The following is a 25,365-nucleotide window of genomic DNA, read 5'->3' as shown; positions in this document are numbered from 1 at the left end:
ACAGTCAACTTAGTGTATGTCAACTTCTGACCCACTGGCATTGTGATACAGTGAATTATAAGTGAAATAATCTGTGTATACAATTGTTGGAAAAATAGTAGATGTCCTAACCGATTTGCCAAAACTATAGTTTGTTAAACAAGAAATGTGTGGAGTGGTTGAAAAACGAGTTTTAATGAGTCCAACCTAAGAGTATGTAAACTTCCGACTTTCATCTGTATGTATGTGTAACCGATGTGAAATGGTTAGCCAGTTAGCGGTGGTGCGCGCTAATAGCGTTTCAATTGGTTACGTCACTCGCTCTGAGACCTGAAGTGGTTGTGATGGGTAACGATGCTTCGTGGGTTTCAGTTGCTGATGTGTGCAGAGGGTCCCTGGTTCGAGCCCGGGTAGTGGCGAGGGTGACGGATATATGTATATTATGTATATTATATATTAATAATGTATATTATATGTATATTATATGTATATTATATATGTATATCAAAAAAATGTCCTTACATTAAAAAAAATCTCTGTCCGTGTGTGTAGTCTGCACATTTCAGATTGTTATCCATCTCAGTCACACCAAACTCAGTGCTCCTGATGCCTGGCCGTCGCTATGGGAACGCAAACTTTGGACAACATTGGCTACTCTGACTGACCTGTTAGCTACAGTAGCTAGATACTTTTACCCCAAAACAATGAAATACCTAACGTAGAGAAATACATTTCGTTTCCTGGACAAAATGACTTGGAGAAATATCGACCCTTTGTCACTTGATGAGACCATTGATGAAGGGAAAGAGGAGAAGGATGTGGAGAAGAGAAGAGCCTCGGTGTGGGAACATCAGGAGCTAGCCCAGGTATCAGTTAGCTAGCTGCCCAGGTATCAGTTAGCTAGCTGCCCAGGTCTCAGTTAGCTAGCTGCCCAGGTATCAGGTAGCTAGCTGCCCAGGTCTCAGTTAGCTAGCTGCCCAGGTCTCAGTTAGCTAGCTGCCCAGGTCTCAGTTAGCTAGCTGCCCAGGTCTCAGTTAGCTAGCTGCCCAGGTCTCAGCTAGCTAGCTGCCCAGGTCTCAGCTAGCTAGCTGCCCAGGTATCAGTTAGCTAGCTGCCCAGGTATCAGTTAGCTAGCTGCCCAGGTATCAGTTAGCTAGCTGCAGCTAGCTAGCTGGGTAGAGAGGGGATGAGTTGAATAGCCTTCATGTTCATAGCTCATCCTAGAGCAGGTAGCAGGTAGCTAGCTGGGTAGAGAGGGGATGAGTTGAATAGCCTTCATGTTCATAGCTCATCCTAGAGCAGCTAGCTAGCTGGGTAGAGAGGGGATGAGTTGAATAGCCTTCATGTTCATAGCTCATCCTAGAGCAGCTAGCTAGCTGGGTAGAGAGGGGATGAGTTGAATAGCCTTCATGTTCATAGCTCATTCTAGAGCAGCTAGCTAGCTGGGTAGAGAGGGGATGAGTTGAATAGCCTTCATGTTCATAGCTCATCCTAGAGCAGCTAGCTAGCTGGGTAGAGAGGGGATGAGTTGAATAGCCTTCATGTTCATAGCTCATCCTAGAGCAGGTAGCAGGTAGCTAGCTGGGTAGAGAGGGGATGAGTTGAATAGCCTTCATGTTCATAGCTCATCCTAGAGCAGCTAGCTAGCTGGGTAGAGAGGGGATGAGTTGAATAGCCTTCATGTTCATAGCTCATCCTAGAGCAGCTAGCTAGCTGGGTAGAGAGGGGATGAGTTGAATAGCCTTCATGTTCATAGCTCATCCTAGAGCAGCTAGCTAGCTGGGTAGAGAGGGGATGAGTTGAATAGCCTTCATGTTCATAGCTCATCCTAGAGCAGCTAGCTAGCTGGGTAGAGAGGGGATGAGTTGAATAGCCTTCATGTTCATAGCTCATCCTAGAGCAGCTAGCTAGCTGGGTAGAGAGGGGATGAGTTGAATAGCCTTCATGTTCATAGCTCATCCTAGAGCAGCTAGCTAGCTGGGTAGAGAGGGGATGAGTTGAATAGCCTTCATGTTCATAGCTCATCCTAGAGCAGCTAGCTAGCTGGGTAGAGAGGGGATGAGTTGAATAGCCTTCATGTTCATAGCTCATCCTAGAGCAGCTAGCTAGCTGGGTAGAGAGGGGATGAGTTGAATAGCCTTCATGTTCATAGCTCATCCTAGAGCAGCTAGCTAGCTGGGTAGAGAGGGGATGAGTTGAATAGCCTTCATGTTCATAGCTCATCCTAGAGCAGCTAGCTAGCTGGGTAGAGAGGGGATGAGTTGAATAGCCTTCATGTTCATAGCTCATCCTAGAGCAGCTAGCTAGCTGGGTAGAGAGGGGATGAGTTGAATAGCCTTCATGTTCATAGCTCATTCTAGAGCAGCTAGCTAGCTGGGTAGAGAGGGGATGAGTTGAATAGCCTTCATGTTCATAGCTCATCCTAGAGCAGCTAGCTAGCTGGGTAGAGAGGGGATGAGTTGAATAGCCTTCATGTTCATAGCTCATCCTAGAGCAGGTAGCAGGTAGCTAGCTGGGTAGAGAGGGGATGAGTTGAATAGCCTTCATGTTCATAGCTCATCCTAGAGCAGCTAGCTAGCTGGGTAGAGAGGGGATGAGTTGAATAGCCTTCATGTTCATAGCTCATCCTAGAGCAGGTAGCTAGCTGGGTAGAGAGGGGATGAGTTGAATAGCCTTCATGTTCATAGCTCATCCTAGAGCAGCTAGCTAGCTGGGTAGAGAGGGGATGAGTTGAATAGCCTTCATGTTCATAGCTCATCCTAGAGCAGGTAGCAGGTAGCTAGCTGGGTAGAGAGGGGATGAGTTGAATAGCCTTCATGTTCATAGCTCATCCTAGAGCAGCTAGCTAGCTGGGTAGAGAGGGGATGAGTTGAATAGCCTTCATGTTCATAGCTCATCCTAGAGCAGCTAGCTAGCTGGGTAGAGAGGGGATGAGTTGAATAGCCTTCATGTTCATAGCTCATCCTAGAGCAGCTAGCTAGCTGGGTAGAGAGGGGATGAGTTGAATAGCCTTCATGTTCATAGCTCATCCTAGAGCAGCTAGCTAGCTGGGTAGAGAGGGGATGAGTTGAATAGCCTTCATGTTCATAGCTCATCCTAGAGCAGCTAGCTAGCTGGGTAGAGAGGGGATGAGTTGAATAGCCTTCATGTTCATAGCTCATCCTAGAGCAGCTAGCTAGCTGGGTAGAGAGGGGATGAGTTGAATAGCCTTCATGTTCATAGCTCATCCTAGAGCAGCTAGCTAGCTGGGTAGAGAGGGGATGAGTTGAATAGCCTTCATGTTCATAGCTCATCCTAGAGCAGCTAGCTAGCTGGGTAGAGAGGGGATGAGTTGAATAGCCTTCATGTTCATAGCTCATCCTAGAGCAGCTAGCTAGCTGGGTAGAGAGGGGATGAGTTGAATAGCCTTCATGTTCATAGCTCATCCTAGAGCAGCTAGCTAGCTGGGTAGAGAGGGGATGAGTTGAATAGCCTTCATGTTCATAGCTCATCCTAGAGCAGCTAGCTAGCTGGGTTATGTGCTGTAATAGTGGGCAGCTACTTCCCTGTGAACTGTTTTTAAAACTACAAACGTCAATGAGTGATTGGTCAGCTAATAGTTAACGTTAGCAAGTCAAGCTAACAGCCATCCACATAGCTATACATAATTAATTGTGTTGCACCTGTGTCATAACACTGACAATAACAGGGATGAATGATGGCACCTTAGCCTACTAGACAGCAAGCTTTTAACTGAAAACACTTGAGTGCCAGTCTGTTTGTGGTATCATGCCCAACTCCTTACCACTCATGACAAACATGCTTGTCTTGACAATGAGTTGGCAAGAGCACAAACAGATCTGGGACCAGGCTAGGAAACGCTGCGTGAAAAGCCCTCCTGCTATACATCTGGCTGGTGGCCAAGCATAGCAATTATGACCAAGACATCTCAACAGATGGGTCATTAATTAAGGTGTCGTTTTAGAACAGAAAGAACAGACCTCAGCTATTGTCTTAAATTATGATTATTAACATTATCATTACTGCAATGCTTTAGTCGTGTTCAAAACATATATAAGTGATTTTGTTGTGCTTTCACAATACAATTTTAGATAGTTTCAGATGATTTGGACATGATGCGTGAAAAATGCTAATATCAGTCCCATGGCTTGAATGGGATTTCTGCCAAAAATGCTAAAACATTAGCATGTTGAAACAGTGCTAGGGAAACAACTGGGCCCAAATACTATTACTATGTGGAATGGAGATGTGAGACGGGGCTTGATTCAAATACTATTACTATGTGGAATGGAGATGTGAGACGGGGCTTGATTCAAATACTATTACTATGTGGAATGGAGATGTGAGACGGGGCTTGATTCAAATACTATTACTATGTGGAATGGAGATGTGACACGGGGCTTGATTCAAATACTATTACTATGTGGAATGGAGATGTGAAATGGGGCTTGATTCAAATACTATTACTATGTGGAATGGAGATGTGAGACGGGGCTTGATTCAAATACTATTACTATGTGGAATGGAGATGTGACACGGGGCTTGATTCAAATACTATTACTATGTGGAATGGAGATGTGACACGGGGCTTGATTCAAATACTATTACTATGTGGAATGGAGATGTGACACGGGGCTTGATTCAAATACTATTACTATGTGGAATGGAGATGTGAGACGGGGCTTGATTCAAATACTATTACTATGTGTAATGGAGATGTGACACGGGGCTTGATTCAAATACTATTACTATGTGGAATGGAGATGTGAGACGGGGCTTGATTCAAATACTATTACTATGTGGAATGGAGATGTGAGACGGGGCTTGATTCAAATACTATTACTATGTGGAATGGAGATGTGAGACGGGGCTTGATTCAAATACTATTACTATGTGGAATGGAGATGTGAGACGGGGCTTGATTCAAATACTATTACTATGTGGAATGGAGATGTGAAATGGGGCTTGATTCAAATACTATTACTATGTGGAATGGAGATGTGAAATGGGGCTTGATTCAAATACTATTACTATGTGGAATGGAGATGTGAGACGGGGCTTGATTCAAATACTATTACTATGTGTAATGGAGATGTGACACGGGGCTTGATTCAAATACTATTACTATGTGGAATGGAGATGTGAGACGGGGCTTGATTCAAATACTATTACTATGTGGAATGGAGATGTGAGACGGGGCTTGATTCAAATACTATTACTATGTGGAATGGAGATGTGAGACGGGGCTTGATTCAAATACTATTACTATGTGGAATGGAGATGTGAGACGGGGCTTGATTCAAATACTATTACTATGTGTAATGGAGATGTGACACGGGGCTTGATTCAAATACTATTACTATGTGGAATGGAGATGTGAGACGGGGCTTGATTCAAATACTATTACTATGTGGAATGGAGATGTGAGACGGGGCTTGATTCAAATACTATTACTATGTGGAATGGAGATGTGAAATGGGGCTTGATTCTCCGTGCCTCTTCAGATTCCCATCATGGTGTAATGGAGATGTTAGACAGGGCTTGATTCAAATACTATTACTATGTGGAATGGAGACATGAAATGGGGCTTGATTCTCCGTGCCTCTTCAGATCCCCATCATGGTGTAATGGAGATATGAAATGGGGCATGATTCTCCGTGCCTCTTCAGACCCCCATCATGATGTAATGGAGATATGAAATGGTACTTGATTCTCCGTGCCTCTTCAGACCCCCATCATGATGTAATGGAGATGTGAAATGGGGCTTGATTCCCATCATGATGTAATGGAGATGTGAAATGGGGCTTGATTCCCATCATGGTGTAATGGAGATATGAAATGGGGCTTGATTCTCCGTGCCTCTTCAGATTCCTATCAAGGTGCTGAGGGGTCACACAGATGCTGTCACCGGCTGCCACTTCTGCTTTGATGACACCAAAGTCCTGACCAGTTCCCAGGACAAGACGGCCGCTCTGTGGGTAGGTCCACCAAACACAAGTCCACCAAACACTAGGACTGCTTCCCAAATGAAACACTACTTATAACCACTATTCCCTATATAGTGCACTACTTATGACAACTATTCCCTATATAGTGCACTACTTATGACCACTATTCCCTATATAGTGCACTACTTATGACCACTATTCCCTATATAGTGCACTACTTATAACCACTATTCCCTATATAGTGCACTACTTTTGGTGTGCAGGGAATGTGTATCCATTTGGGAGTCGGTGTGTGTTAATTAATACAGACGTAAACATCTCAAGGCAGTTACAAGGTCTGTTATTTCCTGTCTGTGTGTCTGTCTATTTCCTGTCTGTTTGTCTGTCTATTTCCTGTCTGTGTGTCTGTCTATTTCCTGTCTGTTTGTCTGTTATTTCCTGTCTGTGTGTCTGTCTATTTCCTGTCTGTGTGTCTGTCTATTTCCTGTCTGTGTGTCTGTCTATTTCTTGTCTGTTTGTCTGTTATTTCCTGTCTGTGTGTCTGTCTATTTCCTGCCTTTGTGTCTGTCTATTTCCTGTCTGTGTGTCTATTTCCTGTTTGTATGATTTCACACACCTAATCCATCTCAGTGTTTATGTGGATCGTGGTCCACTCCTGGCTGTAGATGTCGGTCTTATTTTTTAATAATATATTCATGTTGAAAGATTATTGTCTGGCCCATAGATATGAAACTGAACTATATGATATGGCCGTGGCCTAAATAGCACTCGTATTCCCTATATAGTGCACTACTTATAACCACTATTCCCTATATAGTGCACTACTTCTGAGCAAGGCCTATAGGTATGAACCTGAACTATATGATATGGCCATGGCCTAAATAGCACCCGTATTCCCTATATAGTGCACTACTTCTGACCAAGGCCTATAGGGCTCTGGTCAAGAGTAGTGCACTCTGTAGGGAATAGGGTGCCATTAGGGCCACACATTGTATGTCTGCTTCTGAAGGACACGGAGAGTGGCGCTGCGCTGTTGGTGTTTGAGAGAGGACATCTGTCCAACATCTCTGAGTGTGCCTTGATCCCTGACAAGAAAAGGTGAGTTGTCAGTGTGTTCCCATCGCCTACCCTTCTCCAGGAGTGTGCACTCGTACACTCCAAACATATTCCTAACACCAGAGGGGGAGTGTACACTTTGCACACTTTGGGAGAAGGGTAGATCATCAGAATGGAGCCTTGCTGTTATCAGAATGGACCACAGAAGCCCTTGTCTGTTTGTTGTGACTAGTGATTTATACATGAGTTATAACTTCATTTAGTTGTTTTGTTTCCTCAAATATCACATCCCACATATCTGGTTATAGGGCTGGGGATAGGGATGGTTATAGGGCTGGGGATAGGGATGGTTATAGGGCTGGGGATAGGGCTGGTTATAGGGCTGGGGATAGGGATGGTTATAGGGCTGGGGATAGGGATGGTTATAGGGCTGGTTATAGGGCTGGGTATAGGGCTGGGTATAGGGCTGGGTATATGGCTGGGTATAGGGCTGGGTATAGGGCTGGGTATAGGGCTGGGGATAGGGATGGTTATAGGGCTGGTTATAGGGCTGGGAATAGGGCTGGGGATAGGGCTGGGGAAAGGGCTGGGGGTGGGCTGGGGATAGGGCTGGGTATAGGGCTGGGTATAGGGCTGAGAATAGGGCTGGGTATAGGGCTGGGTATAGGGCTGGGTATAGGGCTGGGTATAGGGCTGGGAATAGGGCTGGGGATAGGGCTGGGGAAAGGGCTGGGGGTGGGCTGGGGATAGGGCTGGGGATAGGGCTGGGTATAGGGCTGGGTATAGGGATGGTTATAGGGCTAGGAATACATCCCAAATGGCACCCTAGTCCCTGTGGGTCCTGGTCTAAAGTAGTGCACTATATAGGGAATAGGGTGCCATAGGGCTCTGGTCTAAAGTAGTGCACTATATAGGGAATAGGGTGCCATTTTGGACACAACCCTGTCAAGATCTTTTGTTACTTCACACCTTCTTTATTTGCGCTTCCCTTTTGGTAACCTTGGCAACCCTGGTAACCTTGGCAACCCTGGTAACCCTGGCAGAGGAGAAGTCCCAGAAGGCTGCAGGGAGGGAGGTGATCACACATAGGGAGTCTAGACTAGACCTCCGCTGAAACATGAGCTAGTTAATAGGTTACTGCTGGGTTTGTTGTTGCACTAGTCTATTGGCATTGAGGTGATATCTTAAAATAAAACTATAGTATGGTATTTGTTTCATTAGTCCATTGTTGACATAGTCACTGCAATCGAGTTTTCAAGATATGTAACTTTCAAAAGTCAGAAAACATTCCTGTGTGATGCATTTTGCCAAACAACATCATGCGGGGATGATTTCTGTATTTTGAAAGATTTCTGTATCCTCAAAAAACTATATTTTCCCTCTCTCTCTCTCTCTCTCTCTCTCTCTCTCTCTCTCTCTCTCTCTCTCTCTCTCTCTCTCTCTCTCTCTCTCCCCACTCTCTCTCTCTCTCTCCCTCCCTCCCTCTCTCCTCTCTCTCTCTCTCTCTCTCTCTCTCTCTCTGTCTCTCTCTCTCTGTCTCTCTCTCTGTCTGTCTCTCTCTCCCCCCACTCCCTCCCTCTCTCTCTCTCTCTCTCTCTCTCTCTCTCTCTCTCTCCCTCTCTCTCTCTCTCTCTCTCTCTCTCTCCCTCTCTCTCTCTCTCTCTCTCTATCTGTCTCTCTCTGTCTCTCTCTCTCTCTCTCCCCCCACTCTCTCCCCCCCACTCTCTCTCTCCCTCCCTCCTCTCTCTCTCTCTCTCTCTGTCTCTCACCTAGGCTGATTACTGCGTCATGGGACAAGACCCTAAATGCATGGGACCTGGAGACTGGCAAGATCATTGTGAGTCAATCAAACAATGAATCTCATCCTCACACCATGTTGTTCAGACCTCTCTGTTACCTGTTATCTGTTATCTCTCTCTCTCTCTCTCTCTGTCTGTCTGTCTGTCTGTCTGTCTGTCTGTCTGTCTGTCTGTCTGTCTGTCTGTCTGTCTGTCTGTCTGTCTGTCTGTCTGTCTGTCTGTCTGTCTGTCTGTCTGTCTGTCTGTCTGTCTGTCTGTCTGTCTGTCTGTCTGTCTGTCTGTCTGTCTGTCTGTCTGTCTGTCTGTCTGTCTGTCTGTCTGTCTGTCTGTCTGTCTGTCTGTCTGTCTGTCTGTCTGTCTGTCTGTCTGTCTGTCTGTCTATTTCTATCTCTGTCTGTCTGTCTGTCTGTCTCTCTCTCTCTCCCTCTCTGTCTCTCTCACTCTCTCTCGTCACCCTCTCTCGTCACCATGTTGTTGAGACCTCTCTGTTACCTCTCTCTCTCTTTTCAACACTAATGAACATCTGAGACCATGGTGGACAGCCTGTGTGTGTTACATAGTGGACTGCAGCTCAGAATCATAATGTGTGTGTTACATAGTGGACTGCAGCTCAGAATCATAATGTGTGTGTTACATAGTGGACTGCAGCTCAGAATCATAATGTGTGTGTTACATAGTGGACTGCAGCTCAGGCTGGTCTCCTGACCTCATGTAGCGTCTCAGAGGACGGGAAGTACGTAGTCTCCTCCTCCGACCTGGAGAATGCAATCTGCCTGACCTCAGCTGATACAGGGGAGAGGCTCTTCCACATCAAAGGTACATCCTAAAGTCATTCAGCAATGGTTATTGATCTCTATATTGATTTTACCATTGAGCTATGCTAACGCTAAGGTCACTGAGTCTCAGTTTAAGTCATGTCTAATGGTAACATCAGGTCACTGAGTCTCAGTTTAAGTCATGTCTAATGGTAATGTCAGGTCACTGAGTCTCAGTTTAAGTCATGTCTAGTGGTAACATCAGGTCACTGAGTCTCAGTCTAAGTCATGTCTAATGGTAACATCAGGTCACTGAGTCTCAGTTTAAGTCATGTCTAATGGTAACATGAGGTCACTGAGTCTCAGTTTAAGTCATGTCTAATGGTAACATCAGGTCACTGAGTCTCAGTTTAAGTCATGTCTAGTGGTAACATCAGGTCACTGAGTCTCAGTCTAAGTTATGTCTAGTGGTAACATCAGGTCACTGAGTCTCAGTTTAAGTTATGTCTAATGGTAACATCAGGTCACTGAGTCTCAGTTTAAGTCATGTCTAATGGTAACATCAGGTCACTGAGTCTCAGTTTAAGTCATGTCTAATGGTAACATGAGGTCACTGAGTCTCAGTTTAAGTCATGTCTAATGGTAACATCAGGTCACTGAGTCTCAGTTTAAGTCATGTCTAATGGTAACATCAGGTCACTGAGTCTCAGTTTAAGTCATGTCTAATGGTAACATCAGGTCACTGAGTCTCAGTTTAAGTCATGTCTAATGGTAACATCAGGTCACTGAGTCTCAGTTTAAGTTATGTCTAATGGTAACATCAGGTCACTGAGTCTCAGTTTAAGTCATGTCTAATGGTAACATGAGGTCACTGAGTCTCAGTTTAAGTCATGTCTAATGGTAACATCAGGTCACTGAGTCTCAGTTTAAGTTATGTCTAATGGTAACATCAGGTCGCTGAGTCTCAGTTTAAGTTATGTCTAATGGTAACATCAGGTCACTGAGTCTCAGTTTAAGTTATGTCTAGTGGTAACATCAGGTCACTGAGTCTCAGTTTAAGTTATGTCTAATGCTGTCAATTCCCTCAGATCACCACAAGTCTACGATCACGCGGTGCCGGTTTGATCCTCAGAGTCAGCACGTAGCCAGTGTCTCTGAAGACAGAACCATCAAACTGTGGGACCTGGTCTCCACCCAAACCACCCTCTCCATCAACAGGTGAAGATACCACTCATTATATTAGACTTTACACACGGTCCCTGAGATACCACTAATTATATTAGACTTTACACACGGTCCCTGAGATAGCACTCAATATATTAGACTTTACACACGGTCCCTGAGATACCACTCATTATATTAGACTTTACACACAGTCCCTGAGATACCACTCATTATATTAGACTTTGCACACGGTCCCTGAGATACCACTCATTATATTAGACTTTACACACAGTCCCTGAGATAACAGATACCACTCATTATATTAGACTTTACACACAGTCCCTGAGATACCACTCATTATATTAGACTTTACACGTGGTCCCTGAGATACCACTCATTATATTAGTCTTTACACACAGTCCCTGAGATACCACTCATTATATTAGTCTTTACACACAGTCCCTGAGATACCACTCATTATATTACACTTTACACACAGTCCCTGAGATACCACTCATTATATTACACTTTACACACAGTCCCTGAGATACCACTCATTATATTAGACTTTACACATGGTCCCTGAGATACCACTCATTATATTAGTCTTTACACACAGTCCCTGAGATACCACTCATTATATTAGTCTTTACACACAGTCCCTGAGATACCACTCATTATATTACACTTTACACACGATCCCTGAGATACCACTCATTATATTAGACTTTACACAAGGTCCCTGAGATACCACTCATTATATTAGACTTTACACACAGTGCCTGGGATGATAGATACCACTCATTATATTAGACTTTACACACGGTCCCTGAGATACCACTCATTATATTAGACTTTACATACGGTCCCTGAGATACCACTCAATATATTAGACTTTACACACGGTCCCTGAGATACCACTCATTATATTAGACTTTACACACAGTCCCTGAGATACCACTCATTATATTAGACTTTACACACGATCCCTGAGATACCACTCATTATATTAGACTTTACACACAGTTCCTGAGATACCACTCATTATATTAGACTTTACACACAGTCCCTGAGATAACAGATACCACTCATTATATTAGACTTTACACACAGTCCCTGAGATACCACTCATTATATTAGACTTTACACACGGTCCCTGAGATACCACTCATTATATTAGACTTTACACACAGTCCCTGAAATAACAGATACCACTCATTATATTAGACTTTACACACAGTTCCTGAGATACCACTTATTATATTAGACTTTACACACAGTCACTGAGATAACAGATACCACTCATTATATTAGACTTTACACATTGTCCCTGAGATACCACTCATTATATTCGACTTTACACATGGTCCCTGAGATACCACTCATTATATTAGTCTTTACACACAGTCCCTGAGATACCACTCATTATATTAGTCTTTACACACAGTCCCTGAGATACCACTCAATATATTACACTTTACACATGGTCCCTGAGATACCACTCATTATATTAGACTTTACACACGGTCCCTGAGATACCACTCATTATATTAGACTTTACACACAGTGCCTGGGATGATAGATACCACTCATTATATTAGACTTTACACACGGTCCCTGAGATGATAGACAACATGCACTGCCAGGCTGACAAATGACCAGAGCATCAAGGAACATCATGACAGCTGGGTTTTTTGTTGTTGTCATGTCTGACCACAGACGTCCTTAGTAAAGATTTGTCAGTACCAGATATTTCACAATTACACCTCAGATCATTGTGTTTCTGGTCCACGGTGGACCGGGTGAACTCACTGGTCTCATAATTACACCTCAGATCGTTGTGTTTACGGTCCACGGTGGACTGGGTGAACTCACTGGTCTCATAATTACACATCAGATCGTTGTGTTTACGGTCCACGGTGGACTGGGTGAACTCACTGGTCTCATAATTACACCTCAGATCGTTGTGTTTATGGTCCACGGTGGACTGGGTGAACTTACTGGTCTCATAATTACACATCAGATCGTTGTGTTTACGGTCCACGGTGGACCGGGTGAACTCACTCACTGGTCTCATAATTACACCTCAGATCGTTGTGTTTACGGTCCACGGTGGACCGGGTGAACTCACTGGTCTCATAATTACACCTCAGATCGTTGTGTTTACGGTCCACGGTGGACTGGGTGAACTCACTGGTCTCATAATTACACCTCAGATCGTTGTGTTTATGGTCCACGGTGGACTGGGTGAACTCACTGGTCTCATAATTACACCTCAGATCGTTGTGTTTACGGTCCACGGTGGACTTGGTGAACTCACTGGTCTCATAATTACACCTCCGATCATGAAATGTAGACCCAGTAGCTAGAGACAGACTGTTGTAACACTCTGACCTGGCATCATGAAATGTAGACCCAGTAGCTAGACAGACTGTTGTAACACTCTAACCTGGCATCATGAAATGTAGACCCAGTAGCTAGACAGACTGTTGTAACACTCTAACCTGGCATCATGAAATGTAGACCCAGTAGCTAGACAGACTGTTGTAACACTCTAACCTGGCATCATGAAATGTAGACCCAGTAGCTAGAGACAGACTGTTGTAACACTCTAACCTGGCATCATGAAATGTAGACCCAGCAGCTAGAGACAGACTGTTGTAACACTCTAACCTGGCATCATGAAATGTAGACCCAGTAGCTAGAGACAGACTGTTGTAACACTCTAACCTGGCATCATGAAATGTAGACCCAGTAGCTAGACAGACTGTTGTAACACTCTAACCTGGCATCATGAAATGTAGACCCAGTAGCTAGAGACAGACTGTTGTAACACTCTGACCTGGCATCATGAAATGTAGACCCAGTAGCTAGAGACAGACTGTTGTAACACTCTAACCTGGCATCATGAAATGTAGACCCAGTAGCTAGAGACAGACTGTTGTAACACTCTAACCTGGCATCATGAAATGTAGACCCAGTAGCTAGAGACAGACTGTTGTAACACTCTAACCTGGCATCATGAAATGTAGACCCAGTAGCTAGAGACAGACTGTTGTAACACTCTAACCTGGCATCATGAAATGTAGACCCAGTAGCTAGAGACAGACTGTTGTAACACTCTAACCTGGCATCATGAAATGTAGACCCAGTAGCTAGAGACAGACTGTTGTAACACTCTGACCTGGCATCATGAAATGTAGACCCAGTAGCTAGAGACAGACTGTTGTAACACTCTAACCTGGCATCATGAAATGTAGACCCAGCAGCTAGAGACAGACTGTTGTAACACTCTAACCTGGCATCATGAAATGTAGACCCAGTAGCTAGAGACAGACTGTTGTAACACTCTAACCTGGCATCATGAAATGTAGACCCAGTAGCTAGAGACAGACTGTTGTAACACTCTAACCTGGCATCATGAAATGTAGACCCAGTAGCTAGAGACAGACTGTTGTAACACTCTAACCTGGCATCATGAAATGTAGACCCAGTAGCTAGAGACAGACTGTTGTAACACTCTAACCTGGCATCATGAAATGTAGACCCAGTAGCTAGAGACAGACTGTTGTAACACTCTAACCTGGCATCATGAAATGTAGACCCAGTAGCTAGAGACAGACTGTTGTAACACTCTAACCTGGCATCATGAAATGTAGACCCAGTAGCTAGAGACAGACTGTTGTAACACTCTAACCTGGCATCATGAAATGTAGACCCAGTAGCTAGAGACAGACTGTTGTAACACTCTAACCTGGCATCATGAAATGTAGACCCAGTAGCTAGAGACAGACTGTTGTAACACTCTAACCTGGCATCATGAAATGTAGACCCAGTAGCTAGACAGACTGTGTGTCAGATCTAGGACACCTTGTGTTTTACACAATCATCTGATACGCCTGGGTTTTAACCTTCAAACTGTCCTCTTATAATACAGCATCAAATATCGCTGTGTCCTCGTGACTAAACACAGGACTCTCATTATAACACATGCGCTGTAGTACAGTGAACTAATATATAGCCTGGCATTATGTCAGAGAGATTGATGCAGTACAGTGAACTAAACTATAGCCTGGCATTACGTCAGAGAGATTGATGTAGTACAGTGAACTAAAATATAGCCTGGCATTATGTCAGAGAGATTGATGTAGTACAGTGAACTAAAATATAGCCTGGCATTATGTCAGAGAGATTGATGCAGTATAGTGAACTAAACTATAGCCTGGCATTATGTCAGAGAGATTGATGCAGTACAGTGAACTAAACTATAGCCTGGCATTACGTCAGAGAGATTGATGTAGTACAGTGAACTAAAATATAGCCTGGCATTATGTCAGAGAGATTGATGTAGTACAGTGAACTAAAATATAGCCTGGCATTATGTCAGAGAGATTGATGCAGTACAGTGAACTAAAATATATCCTGGCATTATGTCAGAGAGATTGATGTTGTACAGTGAACTAAAATATAGCCTGGCATTATGTCAGAGAGATTGATGTTGTACAGTGAACTAAAATATAGCCTGGCATTATGTCAGAGAGATTGATGTTGTACAGTGAACTAAACTATAGCCTGGCATTATGTCAGAGAGATTGATGTAGTACAGTGAACTGATATATAGCCTGGCATTATGTCAGAGAGATTGATGCAGTACAGTGAACTAAAATATAGCCTGGCATTATGTCAGAGAGATTGATGCAGTACAGTGAACTAAAATATAGCCTGGCATTATGTCAGAGAGATTGATGCAGTACAGTGAACTAAACTATAGCCTGGCATTATGTCAGAGAGATTGATGCAGTACAGTGAACTAAAATATAGCCTGGCATTATGTCAGAGAGATTGATGTTGTACAGTGAACTAAACTATAGCCTGGCATTATGTCAGAGAGATTGATGCAGTACAGTGAACTAATATATAGCCTGGCATTATGTCAGAGAGATTGATGCAGTACAGTGAACTAAAATATAGCCTGGCATTATGTCAGAGAGATTGATGCAGTACAGTGAACTAAACTATAGCCTGGCATTATGTCAGAGAGATTGATGTTGTACAGTGAACTAAACTATAGCCTGGCATTATGTCAGAGAGATTGATGCAGTACAGTGAACTAAAATATAGCCTGGCATTATGTCAGAGAGATTGATGTAGTACAGTGAACTAAAATATAGCCTGGCATTATGTCAGAGAGATTGATGTAGTACAGTGAACTAAAATATAGCCTGGCATTATGTCAGAGAGATTGATGCAGTACAGTGAACTAAAATATAGCCTGGCATTATGTCAGAGAGATTGATGCAGTACAGTGAACTAAACTATAGCCTGGCATTATGTCAGAGAGATTGATGCAGTACAGTGAACTAAAATATAGCCTGGCATTATGTCAGAGAGATTGATGTTGTACAGTGAACTAAACTATAGCCTGGCATTATGTCAGAGAGATTGATGCAGTACAGTGAACTAATATATAGCCTGGCATTATGTCAGAGAGATTGATGCAGTACAGTGAACTAAAATATAGCCTGGCATTATGTCAGAGAGATTGATGCAGTACAGTGAACTAAAATATAGCCTGGCATTATGTCAGAGAGATTGATGCAGTACAGTGAACTAAACTATAGCCTGGCATTACGTCAGAGAGATTGATGCAGTACAGTGAACTAAAATATAGCCTGGCATTATGTCAGAGAGATTGATGTAGTACAGTGAACTAAAATATAGCCTGGCATTATGTCAGAGAGATTGATGCAGTACAGTGAACTAAAATATAGCCTGGCATTATGTCAGAGAGATTGATGTTGTACAGTGAACTAAAATATAGCCTGGCATTATGTCAGAGAGATTGATGTTGTACAGTGAACTAAAATATAGCCTGGCATTATGTCAGAGAGATTGATGTTGTACAGTGAACTAAACTATAGCCTGGCATTATGTCAGAGAGATTGATGTAGTACAGTGAACTGATATATAGCCTGGCATTATGTCAGAGAGATTGATGCAGTACAGTGAACTAAAATATAGCCTGGCATTATGTCAGAGAGATTGATGCAGTACAGTGAACTAAAATATAGCCTGGCATTATGTCAGAGAGATTGATGCAGTACAGTGAACTAAACTATAGCCTGGCATTATGTCAGAGAGATTGATGCAGTACAGTGAACTAAAATATAGCCTGGCATTATGTCAGAGAGATTGATGTTGTACAGTGAACTAAACTATAGCCTGGCATTATGTCAGAGAGATTGATGCAGTACAGTGAACTAATATATAGCCTGGCATTATGTCAGAGAGATTGATGCAGTACAGTGAACTAAAATATAGCCTGGCATTATGTCAGAGAGATTGATGCAGTACAGTGAACTAAACTATAGCCTGGCATTATGTCAGAGAGATTGATGTTGTACAGTGAACTAAACTATAGCCTGGCATTATGTCAGAGAGATTGATGCAGTACAGTGAACTAAAATATAGCCTGGCATTATGTCAGAGAGATTGATGTAGTACAGTGAACTAAAATATAGCCTGGCATTATGTCAGAGAGATTGATGTAGTACAGTGAACTAAAATATAGCCTGGCATTATGTCAGAGAGATTGATGCAGTACAGTGAACTAAAATATAGCCTGGCATTATGTCAGAGAGATTGATGCAGTACAGTGAACTAAACTATAGCCTGGCATTATGTCAGAGAGATTGATGCAGTACAGTGAACTAAAATATAGCCTGGCATTATGTCAGAGAGATTGATGTTGTACAGTGAACTAAACTATAGCCTGGCATTATGTCAGAGAGATTGATGCAGTACAGTGAACTAATATATAGCCTGGCATTATGTCAGAGAGATTGATGCAGTACAGTGAACTAAAATATAGCCTGGCATTATGTCAGAGAGATTGATGCAGTACAGTGAACTAAAATATAGCCTGGCATTATGTCAGAGAGATTGATGCAGTACAGTGAACTAAAATATAGCCTGGCATTATGTCAGAGAGATTGATGCAGTACAGTGAACTAAACTATAGCCTGGCATTATGTCAGAGAGATTGATGTTGTACAGTGAACTAAAATATAGCCTGGCATTATGTCAGAGAGATTGATGCAGTACAGTGAACTAAACTATAGCCTGGCATTATGTCAGAGAGATTGATGTTGTACAGTGAACTAAACTATAGCCTGGCATTATGTCAGAGAGATTGATGCAGTACAGTGAACTAAAATATAGCCTGGCATTATGTCAGAGAGATTGATGCAGTACAGTGAACTAAAATATAGCCTGGCATTATGTCAGAGAGATTGATGCAGTACAGTGAACTAAAATATAGCCTGGCATTATGTCAGAGAGATTGATGTAGTACAGTGAACTAAAATATAGCCTGGCATTATGTCAGAGAGATTGATGCAGTACAGTGAACTAAAATATAGCCTGGCATTATGTCAGAGAGATTGATGCAGTACAGTGAACTAAACTATAGCCTGGCATTATGTCAGAGAGATTGATGCAGTACAGTGAACTAAAATATAGCCTGGCATTATGTCAGAGAGATTGATGTTGTACAGTGAACTAAACTATAGCCTGGCATTATGTCAGAGAGATTGATGCAGTACAGTGAACTAATATATAGCCTGGCATTATGTCAGAGAGATTGATGCAGTACAGTGAACTAAAATATAGCCTGGCATTATGTCAGAGAGATTGATGCAGTACAGTGAACTAAAATATAGCCTGGCATTATGTCAGAGAGATTGATGCAGTACAGTGAACTAAAATATAGCCTGGCATTATGTCAGAGAGATTGATGCAGTACAGTGAACTAAACTATAGCCTGGCATTATGTCAGAGAGATTGATGTTGTACAGTGAACTAAAATATAGCCTGGCATTATGTCAGAGAGATTGATGCAGTACAGTGAACTAAACTATAGCCTGGCATTATGTCAGAGAGATTGATGTTGTACAGTGAACTAAACTATAGCCTGGCATTATGTCAGAGAGATTGATGCAGTACAGTGAACTAAAATATAGCCTGGCATTATGTCAGAGAGATTGATGCAGTACAGTGAACTAAAATATAGCCTGGCATTATGTCAGAGAGATTGATGCAGTACAGTGAACTAAAATATAGCCTGGCATTATGTCAGAGAGATTGATGCAGTACAGTGAACTAAACTATAGCCTGGCATTATGTCAGAGAGATTGATGTTGTACAGTGAACTAAAATATAGCCTGGCATTATGTCAGAGAGATTGATGCAGTACAGTGAACTAAACTATAGCCTGGCATTATGTCAGAGAGATTGATGTTGTACAGTGAACTAAACTATAGCCTGGCATTATGTCAGAGAGATTGATGCAGTACAGTGAACTAAAATATAGCCTGGCATTATGTCAGAGAGATTGATGCAGTACAGTGAACTAAACTATATCCTGGCATTATGTCAGAGAGATTGATGTTGTACAGTGAACTAAAATATAGCCTGGCATTATATCAGAGAGATTGATGCAGTACAGTGAACTAAAATATAGCCTGGCATTATGTCAGAGAGATTGATGCAGTACAGTGAACTAAACTATAGCCTGGCATTATGTCAGAGAGATTGATGCAGTACAGTGAACTAAAATATAGCCTGGCATTATGTCAGAGAGATTGATGCAGTACAGTGAACTAAAATATAGCTTGGCATTATGTCAGAGAGATTGATGCAGTACAGTGAACTAAACTATAGCCTGGCATTATGTCAGAGAGATTGATGTTGTACAGTGAACTAAACTATAGCCTGGCATTATGTCAGAGAGATTGATGCATTACAGTGAACTAAAATATAGCCTGGCGTTATGTCAGAGAGATTGATGCAGTACAGTGAACTAAAATATAGCCTGGCATTATGTCAGAGAGATTGATGCAGTACAGTGAACTAAAATATAGCCTGGCATTATGTCAGAGAGATTGATGCAGTACAGTGAACTAAAATATAGCCTGGCATTATGTCAGAGAGATTGATGCAGTACAGTGAACTAAAATATAGCCTGGCATTATGTCAGAGAGATTGATGCAGTACAGTGAACTAAAATATAGCCTGGCATTATGTAGAGAGATTGATGCAGTACAGTGAACTAAAATATAGCCTGGCATTATGTCAGAGAGATTGATGTTGTACAGTGAACTAAAATATAGCCTGGCATTATGTCAGAGAGATTGATGTTGTACAGTGAACTAAAATATAGCCTGGCATTACGTCAGAGAGAACATTTCAGACGTCATGCTTGTTGTTATTGTTAGCCTACCATTTGAACTTTTCATTAGCTTCAAATGAACCTCGTCCACTAGCTATTGCACACATTTCAAACTAATTAGTGTTAGTCAAGGTCACGTTGAGGCTGTCGTAACCAAGCCTCTAGAGCTTGTTGGGGGGGAACCCCAATATTTCCAGTATGCATTATAACAATACACATTGTTGTTCTATCCTGTCCCACAGCACCCACACCAACGTCATCTCAAACTGCTGTTTCACTGCTAACGGACGCTACTTGTGCACTGCATCATGGGACAAGACTCTGCAGCTGTGGGACGTCCAGACAGGAACGTTCCGTTCCCACGGTGGCCTGACCCTTAGCAAGGGACACGACGGATCCGTCAGCTCCTGCACCTTCTCTGTGGACGGTAGGGTAGACATCAGTCTTCTCTGTGGACGGTAGGGTAGACATATCAGTCTTCTTCTCCATGGACGGTAGGGTAGACATATCAGTCTTCTTCTGCATGGACGGTAGGGTAGACATATCAGTCTTCTCTGTGGATGGTAGGGTAGACATATCAGTCTTCTCTGTGGATGGTAGGGTAGACATATCAGTCTTCTCTGTGGATGGTAGGATAGACATATCAGTCTTCTCTGTGGATGGTAGGGTAGACATATCAGTCTTCTAATACTAATACTACTGACTACTATATACTAATACTACTGACTACTATATACTAATACTACTGACTACTGACTACTATATACTAATACTGCTGACTACTATATACTAATACTACTGACTACTATATACTAATACTACTGACTACTGACTACTATATACTAATACTACTGACTACTATATACTAATACTATTGACTACTATATACTAATACTACTGACTACTATATACTAATACTACTGACTACTATATACTAATACTACTGACTACTATATACTAATACTACTGACTACTCACTACTATATACTAATACTACTGACTACTATATACTAATACTACTGACTACTATATACTACTGACTACTATATACTAATACTACTGACTACTATATACTAATTCCACTGACTACTATATACTAATACTACTGACTACTATATACTAATACTATTGACGACTATATACTACTGACTACTATATACTACTGACTACTATATACTAATACTACTGACTACTATATACTAATACTACTGACTACTATATACTAATTCTACTGACTACTATATACTAATACTACTGTCTACTATATACTAATTCCACTGTCTACTATATACTAATTCTACTGACTACTATATACTAATACTACTGACTACTATATACTAATTCCACTGACTACTATATACTAATATTACTGACTACTATATACTAATACTACTGACGACTATATACTACTGACTACTATATACTACTGACTACTATATACTAATACCACTGATTACTATATACTAATACTACTGACTACTATATACTAATACCACTGACTACTATATACTAATACCACTGACTACTATATACTAATACTACTGACTACTATATACTAATACTACTGACTACTATATACTAATACTACTGACTACTATATACTAATACTACTGACTACTATATACTAATACTACTGACTACTATATACTAATACCACTGACTACTATATACTAATACTACTGACTACTATATACTACTACTGACAGACTGAATGTAGTTCTATGTTGTTGTCCAGGGTCAGTCCTCTGCCTCTAATACCACAGACTGACTGCAGTTCTCTGTTGTTGTCCAGGGTCAGTCCTTGTGTCGGGGGCGTATGACAGACTGACTGTAGTACTCTGTTGTTGTCCAGGGTCAGTCCTTGTGTCGGGGGCGTATGACAGACTGACTGTAGTTCTCTGTTGTTGTCCAGGGTCAGTCCTTGTGTCGGGGGCGTATGACAGACTGACTGTAGTTCTCTGTTGTTGTCCAGGGTCAGTCCTTGTGTCGGGGGCGTATGATAGACTGACAGTAGTACTCTGTTGTTGTCCAGGGTCAGTCCTTTCATCTCTGACTACTACTGACAGACTGACTGTAGTTCTCTGTTGTTGTCCAGGGTCAGTCCTTGTGTCGGGGGCGTATGACAGACTGACTGTAGTTCTCTGTTGTTGTCCAGGGTCAGTCCTTGTGTCGGGGGCGTATGACAGACTGACTGTAGTTCTCTGTTGTTGTCCAGGGTCAGTCCTTGTGTCGGGGGCGTATGACAGACTGACTGTAGTTCTCTGTTGTTGTCCAGGGTCAGTCCTTGTGTCGGGGGCGTATGACAGACTGACTGTAGTTCTCTGTTGTTGTCCAGGGTCAGTCCTTGTGTCGGGGGCGTATGATAGACTGACAGTAGTACTCTGTTGTTGTCCAGGGTCAGTCCTTTCATCTCTGACTACTACTGACAGACTGACTGTAGTTCTCTGTTGTTGTCCAGGGTCAGTCCTCTGCCTCTAATACCACAGACTGACTGCAGTTCTCTGTTGTTGTCCAGGGTCAGTCCTCTGCCTCTAATACCACAGACTGACTGCAGTTCTCTGTTGTTGTCCAGGGTCAGTCCTCTGCCTCTAATACCACAGACTGACTGCAGTTCTCTGTTGTTGTCCAGGGTCAGTCCTTGTGTCGGGGGCGTATGACAGACTGACTGTAGTTCTCTGTTGTTGTCCAGGGTCAGTCCTTGTGTCGGGGGCGTATGACAGACTGACTGTAGTTCTCTGTTGTTGTCCAGGGTCAGTCCTTGTGTCGGGGGCGTATGATAGACTGACTGTAGTTCTCTGTTGTTGTCCAGGGTCAGTCCTTGTGTCGGGGCGTATGACAGACTGACTGTAGTTCTCTGTTGTTGTCCAGGGTCAGTCCTTGTGTCGGGGGCGTATGACAGAACAGTGGCTGTGTGGAACATGGAGACCCTCTGCAAGACCCTGGAGTTGAAGGTAGCTTCATGCTCTATCCTACTTCAGACACATTTTAAGGCAAACAGGTGTGTGTGTTTCAAACAGGTGTGTGTGTGTGTGTGTGTGTGTTTGTGTGCGTGTGTGTGTGTGTGTGTGTGTTTCCGACAGGTGTGTGTGTGTGTGTGTGTGTGTGTGTGTGTGTGTGTGTGTGTGTGTGTGTGTGTGTGTGTGTGTGTGTGTGTGTGTGTGTGTGTGTGTGTTTCCGACAGGTGTGTGTGTGTGTGTTTCCGACAGGTGTGTGTGTGTTTCAAACAGGTGTGTGTGTGTGTGTTTCAAACAGGTGTGTGTGTTTCAAACAGGTGTGTGTGTGTGTGTGTGTTTCAAACAAGTGTATGTGTGTGTGTTTCAAACAGGTGTGTGTGTGTGTGTGTGAGTGTGTGTGTGTGTGTGTGTGTGTGTGTGTGTGTGTGTGTTTCAAACAGGTGTGTGTGTGTGTGTTTCAAACAGGTGTGTGTGTGTGTGTGTGTGTGTGTGGTGTGTGTGTTTCAAACAGGTGTGTGTGTGTGTGTGTGTTTGTGTGTGTGTTTCAAACAGGCTGTGTGTGTGTGTGTTTCAAACAGGTTGTGTGTGTGTGTGTGTGTGTGTGTGTGTGTGTGTGTGTGTGTGTGTGTGTGTGTGTGTGTGTGTGTGTGTGTTTTGCTTCCCCTAGGGACATGCGGATTGGGTGACAGATGTGGCAATCAGTGCGGACAAAAAATGGGTGGCCTCAGCTTCCAAGGTACAAACACACACCTCAATGTCATGTCCTACGTCATGTCCTGTCCCTGTAGGTCACAGTAGATATACACCTCAATGTCATGTCCTACGTCATGTCCTGTCCCTGTAGGTCACAGTAGATATACACCTCAATGTCATGTCCTATCCCTGTAGGTCACAGTAAACACACACCTCAATGTCATGTCCTACGTCATGTCCTATCCCTGTAGGTCACAGTAGATATACACCTCAATGTCATGTCCTACGTCATGTCCTATCCCTGTAGGTCACAGTATGTATATACCTCAATGTCATGTCCTACGTCATGTCCTATCCCTGTAGGTCACAGCAAACACACACCTCAATGTCATGTCCTATGTCATGTCCTATCCCTGTAGGTCACAGTATGTATATACCTCAATGTCATGTCCTACGTCATGTCCTATCCCTGTAGGTCACAGTAAACACACACCTCAATGTCATGTCCTATCCCTGTAGGTCACAGTAAACACACACCTCAATGTCATGTCCTATGTCATGTCCTATGTCATGTCCTATCCCTGTAGGTCACAGAATATGTCCCTTTTGTTACCATACCATTTTGCATTATCATAAATATTGCTATGTGTGTTTTTGAAGGACACCACTGTCAGGTTGTGGAATATAGAACACTCTGAAGAGATACCTGCTGTTATTGAGACCAGGAAGGCTCAGGGAATGGGCTATCATATCCTCCAGGTTGGTAATTGTACCACACACTGCTACCTTGTATGTAGAGTGAGACCTGATCCTAGATCACCACTCCTACCCTGAGACCTGATTCTAGATCACCACTCCTACCCTGAGACCTGATCCTAGATCACCACTCCTACCCTGAGACCTGATCCTAGACCTGATCCTAGATCACCACTCCTACCCTGAGGCCTGATCCTAGATCACCACTCCTACCCGGAGACCTGATCCTAGATCACCACTCCTACCCTGAGACCTGATCCTAGACAACCACTCCTACCCTGAGACCTGATCCTAGACCTGATCCTAGATCACCACTCCTACCCTGAGACCTGATCCTAGACCTGATCCTAGACCACCACTCCTACTCTGAGATGCTTTGTGAATAAAACAGATTATTTTGGTGACACTGTTTTGGTGAACCTAATCCAGTCTTGTCTTTCAGTGTGAGGAGTGTGGAAAGGCTTTTTCCATTTCTCGACTGGAGAACTCCGACTTGGTCACAAAGTGTGTGTTCTGCCGATTGAAGACAGAAACCAGATCCCATCTTCAACCACCTCCTCTGTTGTCTAGTGTTCTGCCGATTGAAGACAGAAACCAGATCCCATCTTCAACCACCTCCTCTGTTGTCTAGTGTTCTGCCGATTGAAGACAGAAACCAGATCCCGTCTTCAACCACCTCCTCTGTTGTCTAGTGTTCTGCCGATTGAAGACAGAAACCAGATCCCGTCTTCAACCTCCTCCTCTGTTGTCTAGTAATTGAATGTATTATTTTCTAATGCTTGTATGTTACTGTATATAACTAGGTCCTGTGTTTATTGAGTACTGTATCCTGTTAAAACTGTATTTGTTCATTGATTTAGTCAGAAAACAACTAAAGTATCACTGCATTGAAGTGCTAGCTGTGCCACTAGACATTCTGGGTTCGAGGCTGGCCGTGGCCCGGAGACCCATGGGGAGGCGCACAATTGGCCCAGCGTCGTCCGGGTTAGGGGAGGGTTTTTCGCCGACAGGGATGTTCTTGTCCCATCGCTC

The 25,365-nt window shown here is 43.0% G+C and overlaps 1 protein-coding gene across 1 annotated transcript; it reads left to right on the top strand.

Annotated features, from left to right (window-relative positions):
- Positions 1-573: 573 nt before the first annotated feature.
- On the top strand, positions 574-25,361 carry LOC116371224 (WD repeat-containing protein 88). The gene is made up of 11 exons (XM_031820080.1): positions 574-845; positions 5,847-5,957; positions 6,937-7,025; positions 8,757-8,820; positions 9,460-9,598; positions 10,626-10,755; positions 20,173-20,357; positions 22,799-22,881; positions 23,552-23,620; positions 24,238-24,336; positions 24,776-25,361. The coding sequence occupies exons 1-11, from the start codon at positions 729-731 to the stop codon at positions 24,962-24,964; spliced, it is 1,275 nt and encodes a 424-aa protein (XP_031675940.1). The 5' UTR covers positions 574-728; the 3' UTR covers positions 24,965-25,361.
- The last annotated feature ends 4 nt before the right edge of the window (positions 25,362-25,365 follow it).

Source organism: Oncorhynchus kisutch, unplaced genomic scaffold, assembly GCF_002021735.2.
Source record: "Oncorhynchus kisutch isolate 150728-3 unplaced genomic scaffold, Okis_V2 scaffold3001, whole genome shotgun sequence".
Taxonomy (NCBI): domain Eukaryota; kingdom Metazoa; phylum Chordata; class Actinopteri; order Salmoniformes; family Salmonidae; genus Oncorhynchus; species Oncorhynchus kisutch.
The sequence above is the reverse complement of the archived record's forward strand: the minus strand, read 5'-3'. Positions and strand labels throughout refer to the sequence as shown.

Bases quoted from the DNA above. Each gene is read 5' to 3' on its own strand.
- LOC116371224 (XM_031820080.1), top strand. From the start codon at position 729: ATGACTTGGAGAAATATCGACCCTTTGTCACTTGATGAGACCATTGAT. The intron at 9,599-10,625 runs GTACATCCTAAA...CAATTCCCTCAG, and splicing joins GAGGCTCTTCCACATCAAAG to ATCACCACAAGTCTACGATC. The intron at 23,621-24,237 runs GTACAAACACAC...GTGTTTTTGAAG, and splicing joins GGGTGGCCTCAGCTTCCAAG to GACACCACTGTCAGGTTGTG.